Raw genomic sequence first — 16,857 nt, 5'->3', positions numbered from 1 at the left:
GCACTAGGAAAAAAGGCTGAGCTACAGAGTTTGCAGAGGCTACAGCTTTTAGTGGTACTTATGGTTGGAATGACTGCATGATAAATTCCTGTCAAGTATAAAATCTCAGCGGATAGTCCATCATTCCAATTCCAAATTAAATCTCTCTCCTACCTGAGATAGTAAACTAGCTAAAGGTAGCCTGAAAAGGCTGTCTTAGACATGAAATAATGTGTGGAGTAAAAAGTTAAGCTTGACAGAATTTGTTTTTAATCTGTATTTAATAAGTTCTGGTCTGCACACCAGAGATTACGATGTCCTGCATAGTTAACCACATCGAGAGTGTGTACGTGTTTAGGTATCACTGTCTTTGCATATGCATGCAAGGAAGAGGGTGGAGTTTAGCACCACCACTGATGACAAATCCAAAGAATACAGTTTAGCCTGTTTTTAGGTGCAGTGCTCAGGTGAGATCAGCAGGAGGTGGAACTGCTGTGATAAAGGGCTGCTAATAGAGCAGTCTCTTCTGTGGAGAGGTCCCACAGCTTTGGAATTTGTCTGCCCAGCCAGGATGGAAATAACTGGAATAGGGTCATGTAGCAAGGAAAGCCTGTTCCCCTCAGGCATTGAAATAAAAGCATCTGGGCAGCCTTTATTCCATTTGAACTGAATTGGTTTAAACCACCTCACTATACCCTCCGTAGGGACAAGCCTTAGGGAAACAAGTTCCAGCCAAACCCAACCTAACCACATTTTTATTAAAAGAAGGTTTTGTACGGAGGCAAAAAAGGGGCTCAAATGCATTAGAAAGCTTTGTCTCATTAACCTTGTTGTTTTGGATGAAAAATGCCCTGCACTCACACAGTATGGTCTTCCTTTCCTCCTCTATCCCCCTCAAGTCACTTTTTTCCCCAGTTGAATAATTCATTTTGAAAGTGGATTGTAATCATTTCAGGGTGAGTTGGGGGGAAAACAATCCTCATGAGGAAACGTTCATACTTGAGACATACTCTTCTGCCTCTAGGACACTGCTTGGCGCCTGGGTTCAGATGTGGATTGCCCCGTCTTTTTAGGTCTGTGCTTTCTGTGGCTCTGTAATCTTATGAGAGGATTCCTCCTTCTCATTTAAATTCTGGCACATGGCCAAAAGGCAGAGCACTTGCGATCCCACCCTTAAAGAGCTAAATACTATTCTCAGTGTTGGTGCCCATGCTAAGTTTTAGAAATACCTTAAGATAAACTGGTTCAACCTCTGCATGAAGACATGCTTAAGTAAATTAAAATAATAACTTCTGTTCTGCTTTATACCCAGTAGTATAATTTCTAGTGTGGGCCCGAATCTGACTATATGGACCATAGCGAGAGTTTACTTGCTAACATATATGTTTGTTTTCTGGGCAACAGAGGCACAGAATATCGGCATGATTGCTGGAGCAGTCTGTGGAGTGGTGGTAGGACTTTCCCTTCTTCTCCTGGTGGTGAGGCTGACGATAAGGAGGAAAGAAAAAAAGAGATATGAAGAGGAGGAGGCCCCAAATGAAATCAGGTAACGCCTTTTATTGAATCCCCCACCTCCCTTCTTTTAGTTTCACATAGAATCAGCATGATGCAAATTAACACATCTTTTCACTGCTGTTTTAAGTAACCTAGGTATAAGTGTCTGCAAAGGTTATTCTAAAAAACTTGTGAAGTTACCCTGAAATGTCATTGACAAATATCTTGACTGAGAATTATCTTTGTGTAGAAAAAATAGATGAAATGTTACTTTCCATGAAAAATGTAGCATAAAACTCAATAAAATTATATTAAATGCAAATTAATATAAAATTTCCTCTTTCTTGCTTGCAATTTTCATCATTGTTATGCATTTCCTTAGCCCTCTCCCGTACTGAATTTAGCCTGCTTGTCCATTTGGGTTCTGTAAGATCTGATTTGTTTCTTCTAAATTCCAATCTCTGTTGGGAATGCTGTGAGGCGGGCAGGTTCTCTCAGTCTTTCTTGAGTCTTTTGAACAACTGTGCTTCTGGATTTAGCTCAGGGTTGAAAATCCCCTGAGCGTCTGTGTGCAGAGTTGAGAAGCCTCGCCCTGAGCGTGTGTACCGAGAATGCTGACGCATGTTCTTTGAACTCATTCATTACATGCGTGTGAAGTCTGCCACTCGCTCCTCTAAGCAGAGGTTGGCTTCTAGCGAATTGAACCTAAAGTTCTCAGGAAGGAAAGTGCTGGAAAAATTTTTCCAAGAATGAGTTTTAGCTGCTCCTGCCCTTGAACCTTATTGCGTTGTTGCATCCTCTTTTCTATTTGTAAAGGACCACCTGCCCTCATATGACGTCCGCGTACCATTGAGCAAGAACCTCTGTAATCCTTTCAGCAGCTGATCTCTCTGCCTGATGGTCAGGTTGCATACATAACCAGCAAGAAGCGGTTGGTTCTTCTCTGCCTTTTTTCTTGTTTCCTTTGTTTTCAAATCTTGGGTGTTGGTTTCCTTCCTTTTTTTTTTTTGCAGTCTCAGCTTCAGCCTCTTCTTGCATCAACTTTTCACCTGTGATTGGTACCTCTCTCTCTCCCTCTCTCTGGGCCCAGTTCTTGCATTTCTTTTATTCCTCCCATTTTTACTAGAAGAAGAACTGGTCTCGGTTAGCCCTGTATAGGTGATTAGTCATTGCAGGAAAGGATTACAGAGCAGACAGTTGTATCTGAACTCTTTGCACTCATTCCACAGACCTCATAGCCACACACAGAGAGCCACACGTGCAGCATGTATTTCTAAAGCCATTCAACCGATATCTCTGCAGAGCCAGAGGGAGTTAAACCCACACAGTTAGGTAGGGCAGAATTTGGAAGACCCGGTACCTTGCTCAGCCTGCCGGGCACATGTGCCCTGGGTGATCTGCAACTTCAATGAGCAACTGCTCATTGCAGCAGCGATTTAGTCTGGTAAAATGTATGAATGTTTCTGTTCTCATGGTGTTTGAACCCTGTTATCTGTTTGATTGCAGAGAAGATGCAGAGGCACCCAAAGCCCATCTTGTCAAGCCCAGCTCCTCTTCCTCTGGTTCCAGGAGCTCGCGTTCAGGTTCCTCCTCAACCAGATCGACAGCCAACAGTGCCTCTCGCAGCCAACGGACTTTGTCAACGGAAGCTACTCCTCATCTAACTCCTCCCCAGTACAGCCAGAAGGAGACGGAGGGAAGGGAAACTGAGCCAAAGAAAGTTGACTACGCTAACCTGATGAAAATGGGAGCCACGTTGGTCATGGTGCCTGCCCAAAGCCGAGCATTCCAGACCGTGTGACTGCTTACCAGCCACCTGGAGACTCCTGCTGTCCAGAAACACTTCGCATACCACCAGCCACATAGGGATAGTTAGGTTAGCTTGTTACCTTCCTAGTCAGCTTAATTTTAATCACTTCTGATTATTCACACCACAAGAAGCCCTCCCACTCAAATCTGTCTTGCATCTTCCTGCACTGAGGTTCTGATACAGATTTTTTTTAAGATAAATTTGAGGGAAAAGGGAGCCTTCTTTTTAAATTAACTCTTTAGGAAATGGAGCATCAAGCATTTTAAAACTACAGCTGAAAAATGTCAGCTAAGTGCTGTATAAATGAAATTAAACCAAACCTCAGGATTTTTTTAAAAGGGATCAACAGAGGCAAAAAGGCGTACAGTGTTCTGGTGAGGTTTACAGGGGAGGGGAAAGTCTTTTGTACTGGTTTTGGTGAACTTTCTAAAAGAACCATCCTCTTATCTGAATTTTTTGAGGCAACTTCTCTGCTGAGGATTGTCTGCTGAGCAACCTCAAGGGGAACTAAAAGCTGCCGCCTCATTTCTGCATTCAGTTTCCTAGTAAAATACTTTCAGGGGCTGTTAACTGAAGCAGAAAGGAAAAGTAACTCAAAAAGGTCCAGAGATGCAGCAGTAAGGCATGTGTCTGAACTAACCTCTGTACTAAAGAAAGGACCCTTCGTGTCAAGAAAACAGGTGCTTAATTGCCAGAATAAACTTAATAATGCACCAGTAGATATGGCCAGGAGCCTGACTCTGCTCTTATGGTCAGCACTGTAAACCAGCGGTAACTCCACTGGAGTTGTCTGTGTCAAATGAGCCTTAGTGAGATGAGAATCAGATGCTGAATCCAAAATGAAGGCAGCACCTCAAAAGGTAAGGGCCGCTAATCTGCCAAAAAGCCCTGGAGGAAGCATTTAGAAGATATTTTTCCTATTGCTATGCTGTGAATTCACCAGTTTTGGCATGAGCCGTGCTGTAGAAGCCTTATGGAGAGCTCTTCCCAAGGCTGAATGAACAGCATCCTGAAACTGACCTTCGGGCATCCAGGTAAGAGTGGACTGGCAGAGCATATTGTGAGGAAAACACACCAGGGCCGCGAAAACAAATGCAAAACTAATGGAAGGAAATGTCTGGGTGTATTGTCCTATTTTATATCAGACACTGGGCCTCATCCTATTGTTGAGGCTTAAACTTTAGCAGGATTCAAATGAGCAAGAATCATACAAATACTTTCTGTGATTAAATTAGCCAGAATAAACATTTATAAGGGATATAAAGCCTTATGCTTCAAGTTGCAAGCCAAACAAGAAATGGTGCAAGACAGGGACAGGCTTCTGCAGGCAGATGCTCCTGTAACTCTCGTTTACACTTTCCTCTGAAGGACTTGGCTCTGGCCACCGCTACACACAAGACACTGAGCTTGTAGGTCCTAAATTCCTGTACTCTTAAACTGACAATTTTCTATATGGCCTGATTTTTCATTTGAGGGAGAGAAGGTTTTCTTCAGTCTGTGGAAGGACTCCACAGAAGACGGATCAGCACAGAAGAACCACAAATCTATAATTCTGTCACTCCAGGGATGATAATTAACATCCTTCTCTGACTGAGGCCCAGCATTCTGGCTGCTTTGCTTGAGATCTTAGAAAATGCTTGCTATAATTTCTCTGGGAGTACCAAAATCTGATCAAAACTGAGCCTTGGATTTTTACTTCCTTATGGGAAATAGTCTTGTAAAGCAACTTGCCCTATATTATCTGAGAGCTTCACTTCTTAGTAGCAGTCACCTATTCTCCTCACATGCATTAACATGTAACTTGATCTCTGTACCCAAGAGTCAACCTAACCACCCTTAGTAGGATAGAGTACCAGTCTGTTGTGTAAGGATCAGTCTTGGATCAGCGATTTAAACCAAGGAACCCTCTGGTATTAGACATTTGATAAGCTTCTATTTTCATGACAGCTCCTGGTGTTGAGCATTGTCATTTGACCTAGGCACTTGCCCTGGATACTCCAAAGGCACGTTCCTGGCTTGGCCATGTCTTGGTAGATGGTTGTGCCTGTTGCCATTTAGAAAAAGCGGCTGTAAGTGTCTGGGATTTCTCGGCAGTTTGCTCTTTTGCTGGGCCCTGAAGGCCTAGGCCCTCCAAAGCACTTGCAGGACACTCCAGAGCTGGAGAAGTCCTGAACAAGAGCATGAGCAGGACTTCTTAAGCAGTTTGTGGCTTTTATGGTAGCTTACTGTTCAGGAGTGAACGCTACCTGTGTTCCCTCAATGGATTATCTGAGGATGTGTATTCTATGCGTATACAAACAGGAGCAAATTTCTCAGTGAAGAACACATGCCGGAGCAACCAGAGGCTTATTATCACAAAACAAGGGTAACGAGTCAAACAGTTGAGCTGGCTAAGGTCTAGGTACAAAATACTTAGCTCATTTCTGAGTCATAGGCCAGACTTGCCATTAGCTAAGTGAAGGATTCTCTATCTACAGCCTAGAGGCCAGCTTGCTGCCAGCTATGAGAATCTGACCAGCCAGCTCCTGGCAATCTCTCTCCTGGAGGCCTTTGGGAATAGGCTGCAGGACAGGTGAGCCATGGCAGCCCTCTCCTGGCTTCCAACTTCCCTGGAGCAGCGAAGTCGCTCCCTGTCATATGAGGTACCTGTCTGATGCATGGGAGGAAAGGTTTACGGACCTTAGGTAAAAGAGGTTAGTCAGGAGCGACCAGTAGAGCCCCTGTCAGGAAGCAGGCTATGTGCGCGCCGGCTATCTGTGCATACACTGATGGCACTGTATATATAGTGTGGCGCTCTCCTGCCATGGACAGAAAGTGTGGGTGTCACTGTGATTTAAAATTCCTAAGTCTGAAATGCTGTGGTGCTTTTCAGACCACGCATCAGTGATCTCACAGGCAAACGCGAGTCGGTTCTGCACTTCAGTTGCTAACAGGAAGCCAAAAAGGGAAAAGTTCCTTACTCCAATGAAATATGAGAAAGATTGTTTCAAAGGCATGAGTATTTTATTTTCAAAGAGACGTTTTCTGAGCTCCGGATGATAGCATCAGGAGTTTAACAAGAGAAGCAAATGAACCATAAGCCAAACTCTATTTTGTAAAATAGTGTATTTAAAGCATTTACTGTCATATACCAATTATTACTAGAGTGTGATTACATGCATACAATCTTATGTAGCTTTCTTTTGTTTCTCAGCGGCTAAACTGAGCTTACATGTCTCTTTTACCTGCTATAATTGGTGTACTTGTACTGTGTCTGAAAAACTCGGAGGAAAGCAAATATTTATTACAGATTCCTTTGAATCAATGATTTCATAATTTTTGTTTGGTTGTTTTATAAATAAATGTGCTGCAGCGGAAGTGCTACAGCTCAACTCAGTTTGTACTATTGCTCCATCTTCTGTACTATGGTATGCTACACAATCTCGCACTAAAATCGGGGAAAAAGGTACGGAGGCAAAAATACCTTTTCTAAGCTAACAAGGATTGTGTGTGTACTTACAATGTCTAGAAACTGCAGGCAAGCCACACCTGATCCTGTGGGGGGTTTTTTTGGTCTAAATTACAAGACACAGTATGAAACATGATGTGTAATCTTGGATGTATTAAAGTAAATAGGGTTTTGACTTCCATGCAGCTATTTCACCTGAGATATTTTGGCTGAGCGATGTAGGTGCTTCAAGCTAATATGGTAAATACTGTCAGTGCAGACACAGCACAGATAAAAATCTAACACTAACACAGCTCTCCTACTGCTGCATATGCAACCTTACTTCTGAACCACCCTGTGTATTTCAGTTTGTCTCCTAAACTGTGTGTGAGATCACAGTGAAACCTTTAAAACCTAAGAGCTGTGTACAGACAGTTTAGATCTTGCCTTCAGATAAATGTTTTGAACCAGCTAACAGGAATCTCTAGTCAGAGATGTAGGTGGACTTTAGACTGACTAAATATGATTGTGGTTGATTTCTATTGCAATGGTTCAGCCTTCTTTCCCCAGGGTGCTTCATGCAGAGGTCTCCTAACATCAGCAGTCCTCTTCTCTGCAGAAAGCTGTGAGTAAAAGTTGCAACACAGTACTGAAAGCACAATGACAACACAGTTGTCTGATAGGCGTGTCCGTCCCCTATCTCCTTGATGCATGAGGAAGGGCTATTACTGCCTCCCTCCCCAGTCAATGGCACCCAAACTTCTGATTAGGTGATATGCATTTCAAGTGGAGTTGTGCAATTGCATGCTTTTGTACAGTATCAGGAATCTTGGGTTATTTTTAACTTGGATTAGCTCATGCTGACACACTGAAGGGGATAACACAATGGGGAAGATGATGATCTTGGAAATGGGAGCACTGCCTTAGAAATGCATGATTTTCAGTCTTGAACCAGGGTGTGCAGATGTTGCTGTTGTATAAATAACAAATGCCATTATCATGAAAAGGAAGCATGCCTTTAACAGTCTCTGCTCTCTTGCCAATTCTGTTGTAACAGTTAAAAGGAGAAGCAGTCGTTGATCTAAGGTACCAAACTGGCTTCAGAAAACAATGTTGGAATTCATCATTTAAAAAAAAAAAAAGAAAGAAAGAAATTTGTCATTGTCCAGCCTTCTGGGCCTTAGTTTGTCTGACTTACAGTCAATGACCTTTGAAAAGTACATTAACAGCCTTTAATTTCTGTTGTAATGAGTTGGTTTCCTGACTGCCCTCCTCCCTGTACTATCTTTTTTAGGTTGCCTTCACCTGCCATCAGTCAGCTGTGAAAAGTATGGCTGCACATCCGAGTGCCACTCTTTAATTTCAAGGTGCTAGTGGTGCTATTCTCAGGTCCTACTGAAATTCTGCTTGTGATTTTAAAAAAAATTAAAAACGCAGAGACAACCCTTTGCTAACAACACAGTCCTCCTGAGACTCGATGCATGATGTATTCAGCGCATGAGTTAGCACTGTATAGCTGAGAAGGATCTTCCAGGTAGCACAGACAGGAGTTCAGAGCTCCAAGAGCTGTACTCTGGACAGGGTGGAGTGTGCTTGGCATGCCACCCTTGATCAGCAAAGGGGCTGTGGTTCATATTGCCCCCCACGCCCTTATCTTTAAAGGCAAAGGAGGGTGGCAGCCCTTTGCTCTCCTTTCTTTGTCCTGTTGCACCTCCTGTCTCCCTAATCTTGTGTCCCCAAGTTTCAACCCCAAACTATACCTTGTGTGGTCACCCAGAGGTCCCAATTCAGGTTTCGGCACTGTCTGTGGCAGAGCAGAACAAACGTACGAGCCACAAACTATTGCTTGACGTGAGTGACCGGCTGTGGGTCAGCATGCAGGCTCCTATCTGGTGCTATGTGGCAAGAAGAATCTGCGCATTTGTGGTCTGATAATAAGTTACCAGCTGTCAGTTGATCCAAGGTAACTGCATCATACTCCCCAGTAGAGGTAACTCAAGGTTGCTGTGAAAAAGTAAGTTAATGTATGCGTGTCTCAGGCTATAGGCATGCACACAGGAAGTCATCGCGAAGAGCCATTTGACTGGGGTAAGGTTTAAAGATACGTGAGCTCCCTGCAAGCACTGGACTTTAAGCCATTAAGAGGAGTGCTTTTGTCTGGGCCAGGTCACTGTACAGCATTAAGAGCGAGCACCTGAATTGCTTTTCCGCGTTGTTCCAGTTTTACACTGTAGAAGTTCCTTTGCACTTTTTCCCTGCTGCACGATTTCAGTCTAGCAAGGATATAGTTTTTGTATAGCCCTCCTCCTCGTGAACTCCCTTTGACATTTTCATGCGGTGTTTTATGTCATGTAAACATCTGACGCAACCCACAGCACTGCTGATGGGGCCTGGCCTTAGGTGGTTTATGACCTCTGATCAGCTTTCAGCCTCAGACTCTGAGACCAGCTGAACGTTTGTGGCCATCCGTCTGCTCGCCTGATCCCAAAGGACGCTAAAGGATCCCAAAGGAATGGTGACAGTTTTCCACTGATGTTCTGGGCCTCTATTTCCTTTCTACTGCAGTAAGTCATATGGAGAGCGTGCACCAAGAGAAGTGAGTAGCACTGACATATGATGAGGTATCGCATTACTCCTCAGCCCGGTTTGAGGCGTTACCACAACCAAGCATGAATAGCACCGATTATGGGCAAGAGAAATTCATGAAGGATTTACGAAGGATTAAAAAGTCAGATTCAAGAGAGGCCAGATTCTCCTCTGCGGAGAAAACACTGTGTTACTCTAGAACAACTTAGGCAAGGTGCTTTCCTCTGACTGAGCAAGAATTAGGGCTTGGTGAGAAATTGGAGAACCTCACCTTTTACCTTGTGAAACAGAAAATGGGAGATTAGGCTTGCAACACACAGCTAGGAAGGATTATCCCATGGAGTGATATTTAGTGAGGCAATTAAGTCTTTAAAAGCATTAGGCAATGAAGTATGAATAAGAACAGCACATGTACTAAAAAAAAGCATTAAAAAATTACAAATGCTCTCATTTTTCTTAGGGCAGAAAGTGATCCCTGGTGGTTTGTCACAGGCTAGGCCCTTTTCAGCCCTTTAGGGCTCCTGCTGGCTGCGTTTTCCTCTCAGAAACCCTAATACTCTCTTTCCGGCCTGGATTTCATCTCTGCAAAGATGTAACAGTACATGCGGTTTCGATTTGCGTGCCATTAATCTTGCCGAGAGGCCGAGTCTGTTAAGTCTGTGCCCCGAGGCCGCCCGCCCGCAGCGCCCGGGCCGGGCCAGGGCAAGGGCCCGCACTGCGCTCCCCCCCTCCCCGCACCGCGTCCTCCATCTTGTCTTCCTCCCGCCCCCCCCTCCCTCTGCCCGCCACCCTCTATGCAAACGACCCCACAGCCCCGCCATCTGATTGGTCAGTGCCACCGCAGCGCGCCTTTCCGCGCCTTCCCCCGCGCGCTGGAAATATGCAAACGGAGCTCCAAGCGCCGTGTCGCGATTGGCTGCGATTCGCGCTTTCGCGCGCTTTTTCCTCCCTCCGCTTACTCCTCCTGTCTTCGCTAACCGATGACGTCACCTTCATGCAAATATAGCGGCTGCGGAAGGGTTCTCATTGGCTCCCGCGCACCCGAAGCTCCACCCCGTACCTTGCGGGAGGGGGATGAGCGGAGGAAAGCGGTAGGTGGGGGGGAAGAGAGGGGAAAACGCATGAAGGTTCGAGAATGCCGGCCGGCGGGCGGGCACGCCCCCTTCCTGTGTGCGTCACGAAGGGCGCGGGTTCCGGCGGGCGGCCATTGGCGGGAAGGGGTGCAGAAAGCGCGAGCGAATTGGCTGGAGCGGCGAGCAGGGGCGGGCGCTTCTGGAAGGTTCTGAGGGGGTATATAAAGGCGCCGGGGCGGGCGGCGACCGCTCTCATTCAGCAGCAACCTCCGCGGAGCGTCTGCCTTTGTGCGCGCCTGGGTCTGTCCGCGCCGCTCAGGTAACGGGGCCTGTCCTGGCGAGGGGAGGCGGTTGCCTGGCGGACCGGGGGGCCGAGGGGGAGCGGCTTGAAGCTGGGGTCCGTCCTGCCCGCAGCCTGGAGTGCCTTTGCCCGCGGGAGGGGCTGTGGGGGCAGAGGCAGGGTCTGGGGGCGCCATTTTGGCCCCGCGCCGATCATTTTTCCTGGTTTAGTGCAGGATAGCAGGGGTTTCGCTGAGCCTTATTTTTTCGCCACAATGCGATTTAATGGCTGTATTTTTTTATCTTTTTTTTCCCATTTTGTCGGGTTCCCTTAAGACAATCTAGAAAAGAGTAGTGGGGGGGGCTTGGCCCATATCGCCCCCCGCTAGAGGAAGGTGGGGGGGCGGATGGGGTAATGCTTGGGGGGGGGGCGGCCGGGGCATGCTGGGGGTTGTAGTCCCTGGGGGAGGAGTGGGCTTGTTGGGCCACCACGTGGTGGTGAGGGAGGCTCGGGGAGGCGGGGGCGGTCGGCGTCTCCCCCCCCCCCCCGGCTCGGTGCTGGGTGGGTTGGTGCCGCAGCCGCACTGGGGCTGTGCCAGGCCACATGGCTCGAGAAGCTCAGCCCCTGCGAGGTGGAGACTACGTTTCCCAGCATGCAAGATGTCTGTCTCCCACCACGTGATCTGAGTGGGGGGTTGCATGATGGGATATGGAGTCCGGGGCCACGTGCTCTAGCACGTGGTTGGGCTTTTCACTTTTATTATCGAACACAAAGTACCCTGACTTGTAAATGTATCTTCTATGTGTTGAAAAGAGCAATTGCTGCTAAAATGTGGATTAGTAGAGCATTCAACGTTTAGCTTTCCTGAGGCATACTTACCGCGGGAGATCTTAACTTCTGATGAGCTATTTGATGTGTAGGTGGCAGCCTGTAACAAATGACCTTACCGTTCAATTATCACTTTCCAGACAAAATGTCGAAGGGACCAGCTGTCGGAATTGATCTTGGCACCACCTATTCTTGTGTTGGTGTATTCCAACATGGGAAGGTGGAAATCATTGCCAATGATCAGGGTAACCGGACCACGCCAAGCTACGTTGCCTTCACAGACACAGAAAGGTTGATTGGTGATGCTGCAAAGAACCAAGTTGCAATGAATCCAACCAACACAGTCTTTGGTAAGAAGGCTAGAAGCTTTATGTGTGTGTGGTTTTTTTGTTTTTGTTTTTTTTGTTGTTGTTTTTTGTGTATATATGTTTGCTTTGGATTATGATCAATTGTGGTAACTGTTGATAAGAATTTATAGTGAGTGGCAGGGTCAAGTTTACTGTTGGGAACTTAAATGGCTAATTAACTTAAGTAGCATGACAAGCAAGTAGTAAGTTGTTGTTAATATTAAGCAATAGGAAAGCATATGCCTTACAGCTGAAAGCTTGCTTTCCTGTCACTGAATCAGAGTGCTTGTGGCAGTTCTAGCATTAAATGCTCTTGATTAAATGTGTTAGTCTTAATTTCTAGTTTGCACTAAGATTTTTTGTTACCATAACTACAGCTGTTAGGTGTGGGTTGCAGTTAGGCCTGTGAGTTTCTAGTGGCACGAGTTTGTTTGTGTCTTAAGTTGCAGCTTGCTTACTACTGCCTAAAATGAATTCTTGGCAAGGTACTAGTAATGTTTTTGTGCTGCGATTGAAGATGCTTATTGTAGTCCATTACTTTTCCAGATGCAAAACGGTTGATTGGGCGTAGATTCGATGATTCTGTTGTCCAGTCGGATATGAAGCACTGGCCTTTCACCGTGGTGAATGATGCTGGTAGACCGAAAGTCCAGGTGGAGTACAAAGGAGAGACCAAGAGCTTCTACCCAGAAGAAATTTCTTCAATGGTTTTAACCAAAATGAAGGAAATTGCAGAAGCATATCTTGGGAAGGTGAGGTGTAGGACTTCTCAGGGAAATGTAACAAAATTTGATATGCATGAGTATTAACATGTACAATTCATTGTTCTGTTTGCTTTCTTCTAGACTGTTACAAATGCTGTTGTCACTGTACCAGCCTATTTCAATGACTCCCAGCGCCAGGCTACAAAGGATGCTGGAACCATTGCAGGGCTCAATGTACTCCGAATTATCAATGAGCCAACTGCTGCTGCTATTGCCTATGGTCTGGACAAGAAGGTAAGCGATGGAATCACTGTTTCTGACTAATAGACCTGCTAATCTAGCAATAGAAAAATCATTTGTGTGCGTGTGTTCGTTTTTCACATGAATATGAAACTTCCCTTGCAGGTTGGTGCTGAAAGGAACGTTCTTATCTTTGACCTTGGAGGTGGTACCTTTGATGTGTCAATTCTGACTATAGAAGATGGCATCTTTGAGGTGAAATCCACTGCAGGTGATACTCACTTGGGTGGAGAAGATTTTGATAACCGCATGGTCAACCACTTCATTGCTGAATTCAAGCGCAAACACAAGAAAGATATTAGTGAGAACAAGAGAGCAGTTCGTCGCCTCCGCACTGCATGTGAACGTGCAAAGCGTACCCTCTCTTCGAGCACTCAGGCCAGTATTGAAATTGATTCTCTCTATGAGGGTATTGACTTCTACACATCGATTACCAGAGCTCGCTTTGAAGAGCTGAATGCTGACCTGTTCCGTGGCACCCTGGATCCTGTGGAAAAAGCTCTGCGGGATGCTAAATTAGACAAATCACAGATCCATGACATCGTGTTGGTTGGTGGGTCTACTCGTATCCCAAAGATTCAGAAACTTCTACAGGATTTCTTCAATGGCAAAGAGTTGAACAAGAGCATCAATCCTGATGAAGCTGTGGCTTACGGTGCAGGTAATGATAGCTGGTCAAAGTTGCACATCTCTTCCACTTTCTGCATATTAATAGCTAAAGCTGTTGGGTGAGGTTGTTGGTGCACTGACAGCTGAGCTATATCTCAGCAGCACTGGTGCAGGCCCTAAGTTTTGCACCTGAATCAATAAGCCTCATAAGGCAATAAGCTTCTCTCTTGCAATGATGAATCAGATTCCAAAGCCATTCGTAGTTTCCACCAGAAGTCTACTAATGATGGCCAAAATCTTCCTTGGATGTCTGAGCGAGCTATTGGGGTAGCTACAGTGTAAGGTACATCTCTTGCAGAGTTCTTACTTTGTTCTTTTTTTTTCCCCTAGCTGTCCAGGCTGCTATTTTGTCCGGTGACAAGTCTGAGAATGTACAAGATCTGCTGCTGTTGGATGTGACACCTCTGTCTCTTGGTATTGAAACTGCTGGAGGTGTCATGACAGTCCTGATTAAAAGAAATACTACCATCCCCACAAAGCAGACTCAGACGTTCACTACCTACTCGGACAACCAGCCTGGTGTGCTTATCCAGGTAGGCAAGCAACACTGAAGTGACCTGATGGTTGGCTCGCTCCACTAATCTTTAGACACTGAACAGTTATAAGTAAGCATAAGGCAGGCGACCTGCTTGCAGCTCATAAACGATGGCAGTTATACCTGGTTGCAATGATGAAAGTGATTCCAAAGCCATTCGTAGTTTCCACCAGAAGTCGAAAGGCTTATGTTGGTCCAAGTACCTTCCTTGGATGTCTGAGCGACCGTGTCACTTCAGGATAGACCCTATTATAACTTTATTTCTGAATGGTCAAACTTACAACATTTGTTCTGGCTTGCTTTCTGCTAGGTATATGAAGGGGAACGAGCTATGACTAAGGACAACAACTTGCTGGGCAAGTTTGAGCTGACTGGTATTCCCCCTGCACCCAGAGGTGTACCTCAGATTGAAGTAACCTTTGATATTGATGCCAATGGCATCCTGAATGTGTCTGCTGTGGATAAGAGCACTGGCAAGGAGAACAAGATCACAATAACGAATGACAAGGGTAAGCATCACATGTTTCTGCAGGTGGGAGACTTCACAGCTGCTTTTGGTTTGTAAAAGCACTCTTTTCTAGCTTTATCAGAACTTGTTGTAATAGGCATTTTTATAATTACAGCTGTGAACCCTTTATTTTTTAGTGCAGTTAGCCCTAAGTTTCTCGGGAGGCTCAAGAAGCAGTTTAAGATAAGGGCACCTGAGATTTTGTGGGCCTTCGTACTGCCTGTGTACCCAAGTTATTAGGCTAAGTGTGGAACTTGCAGTGCCACAGGAGTCTTCAGTCTTTGGCTGAAAATGCCTAACTGAAAAGCATAATCTGAAACATGGTTGTACTCTACAGGCCGCCTGAGCAAGGAGGACATTGAGCGCATGGTTCAGGAAGCGGAGAAATACAAAGCAGAAGATGAGAAGCAGCGTGATAAGGTGTCTTCTAAGAACTCCCTGGAGTCTTATGCATTCAACATGAAAGCTACTGTTGAAGATGAGAAGCTCCAGGGCAAGATCTCTGATGAGGACAAACAGAAAATCCTGGACAAATGCAATGAAATCATCAACTGGCTGGACAAGAATCAGGTATGTTTGTATTCCTTTGGACAGAGTTTACTTTCAGCATGTTTGAGCTAAAAGAAAGCTCAGCGTATAGAGAACTGGTTGCAGTGATGAAAGTGATTCCAAAGCCATTCGTAGTTTCCACCAGAAGTCGAAAGACTTGTGTTGGCTTAAGTACCTTCCTTGGATGTCTGAGCGACCACAGACCCTGCAAGCATACAGCTTTTTCTTCCTCCCAGTTCAGACTGGTTAGCTTGCAAGTCTGACCTTCTGTGATCCTGTTGCTTGAGCAATTGAAGCTCTAAGACCTGTTTAAGGGAGTCTTGAAAGAGGTTTGTTCCATTGGAACTAAACCAAGCAGAAGTGAAAACTTCTCTTTAACCTGGCCTGCCCCACACCTTGCTTTTTCTGAAAGGTGGGCTTTTATTGGGTGAGACTCAAAATGGTTAAGCAATGTAGTGCCAGTTAGCTGCCAGGCTATGTGCGTGTCAGTATAGCAGGTACTGAGCTCTTTGTCCTTTTCCAGACGGCTGAGAAAGAGGAGTTTGAGCACCAGCAGAAGGAGCTGGAGAAGGTGTGCAACCCCATCATCACAAAGCTGTACCAGAGTGCAGGAGGGATGCCAGGTGGGATGCCCGGTGGATTCCCTGGTGGTGGAGCACCTCCATCTGGGGGAGCTTCTTCCGGACCAACCATCGAGGAGGTGGACTAAAGACACTGGGAAATGCATTCCACTAGCAGTTAGTATTGGAGGACCCCCAACTGGGGGTTAGATTGAAGGACCCAAACCTGTAGGCACATCTGGGTATATTGCCAGATTAAAACTCCATAACTGAGCTGCTGTAAAAAATTTCTGGGCATTTTAAATACTTGAACATGTGCACAGGAGGGGAGATGAATACCATTGCACTTTACAGTACTGTAAACAAGTGGAAATGCAATTCATGTCCTAAGGAATAAAAACTATTTAATGGGCATCACAATGCATCTTTGTTCCATTTTTGGGTGTGTGTGTCTATTATACCAGTGGGGGAAAATTCAGTAGCACAAGAAAAGGTCATACATGTTTCCAGCAGTAGCTGAGTAATTCCTTAGTTTTAGCCACATTGTGTCCATGGAGACTACAGCTTTAGCAACCTCTAGTGACTTGAAATTCTTTCAAGTTCCACCTTTCCTTGCTGGAATCTCTTCAACTGAGAAGAACCGGACTCTAAAATTCTAGACAGGCTGCTACAATTGCACATCTAAACCAGCTTGGAGGTGGCATAGGCCAAGCTTTACATCTTGTTTAAGGTAATAACACAAACACAGCATTTGGGGGTTGAGTGTCGCTACTCCTGAAACAGTGGCTGCTGCTTCAAGCTACAGGTCTGAACTTCATCAAAGCAGTTCCTCTGCCCCTTGCTGCAGCTGCAAAAACAATGTAATGAACCAAGCTCAAAGCTGAGTTTAGCCAGAGCCAGGCTACGTCTAGCTAAAAGGTGGCAGGAGAGCTTTTTAGCGTGTTTGGGTAATTGTTTGGGACTTGCCTGGAAGATAAGTACCTCCCATGCAGTACAGCACTGACGTGACAGTGAACATCATTGAAAGATCATAGCAGCTACCTCTGCCTAATTCAATTTTAGTCTTGGAGCCTGCACTAAGGTAGCAGTAACAAACTGTTGGCTCGCTTTTGCTCAGGAACTGACTAGTGTTTTGTGGAAGAGGTTTTATTTTGGTCTTAAAGCTGTCTACACTTAACCCTTAGCAATAAAGAGTATCTTCAAAAGGA

At 45.4% G+C, this 16,857-nt stretch overlaps 2 protein-coding genes and 3 non-coding genes across 5 annotated transcripts in view; all 5 read left to right on the top strand.

Annotated features, from left to right (window-relative positions):
- Positions 1–6,658, top strand: part of CLMP (CXADR like membrane protein) — a 46,343-nt gene extending 39,685 nt beyond the window's left edge. The window contains exons 6-7 of the mRNA XM_013949614.2: positions 1,384–1,525; positions 2,980–6,658. Of these exons, the coding sequence (XP_013805068.2) occupies positions 1,384–1,525; positions 2,980–3,274 (437 nt within the window). The 3' untranslated portion in view covers positions 3,275–6,658. The remainder of the gene's footprint in view (positions 1–1,383; positions 1,526–2,979) is intronic.
- A 3,975-nt stretch (positions 6,659–10,633) lies between these two features.
- HSPA8 (heat shock protein family A (Hsp70) member 8) lies at positions 10,634–16,069 on the top strand. The gene is made up of 9 exons (XM_013949603.2): positions 10,634–10,688; positions 11,618–11,827; positions 12,371–12,576; positions 12,670–12,822; positions 12,934–13,489; positions 13,828–14,030; positions 14,343–14,541; positions 14,878–15,110; positions 15,613–16,069. The coding sequence occupies exons 2-9, from the start codon at positions 11,623–11,625 to the stop codon at positions 15,796–15,798; spliced, it is 1,941 nt and encodes a 646-aa protein (XP_013805057.1). The 5' UTR covers positions 10,634–10,688; positions 11,618–11,622; the 3' UTR covers positions 15,799–16,069.
- Positions 13,665–13,755, top strand: LOC136994062 (small nucleolar RNA SNORD14). Its single transcript, XR_010886296.1, has one exon. It is a non-coding gene; the product is annotated as a small nucleolar RNA SNORD14 (small nucleolar RNA).
- LOC136994061 (small nucleolar RNA SNORD14) lies at positions 14,160–14,256 on the top strand. Its single transcript, XR_010886295.1, has one exon. It is a non-coding gene; the product is annotated as a small nucleolar RNA SNORD14 (small nucleolar RNA).
- LOC136994060 (small nucleolar RNA SNORD14) lies at positions 15,189–15,285 on the top strand. The gene has a single exon (XR_010886294.1). It is a non-coding gene; the product is annotated as a small nucleolar RNA SNORD14 (small nucleolar RNA).
- Positions 16,070–16,857: the final 788 nt, after the last annotated feature.

Source organism: Apteryx mantelli, chromosome 23 (genome assembly GCF_036417845.1).
Source record: "Apteryx mantelli isolate bAptMan1 chromosome 23, bAptMan1.hap1, whole genome shotgun sequence".
Taxonomy (NCBI): Eukaryota; Metazoa; Chordata; class Aves; order Apterygiformes; family Apterygidae; genus Apteryx; species Apteryx mantelli.
Note: the sequence above shows the minus strand (reverse complement) of the source record. Positions and strands in the feature narration are given on the sequence as shown.

Excerpts from the sequence above, each read along its gene's own strand:
- HSPA8 (XM_013949603.2), top strand. The coding sequence starts at position 11,623 with ATGTCGAAGGGACCAGCTGTCGGAATTGATCTTGGCACCACCTATTCT. Across the intron at positions 12,577-12,669 it reads CAGAAGCATATCTTGGGAAG|ACTGTTACAAATGCTGTTGT; the intron begins GTGAGGTGTAGG and ends GCTTTCTTCTAG. Across the intron at positions 14,542-14,877 it reads CACAATAACGAATGACAAGG|GCCGCCTGAGCAAGGAGGAC; the intron begins GTAAGCATCACA and ends TGTACTCTACAG.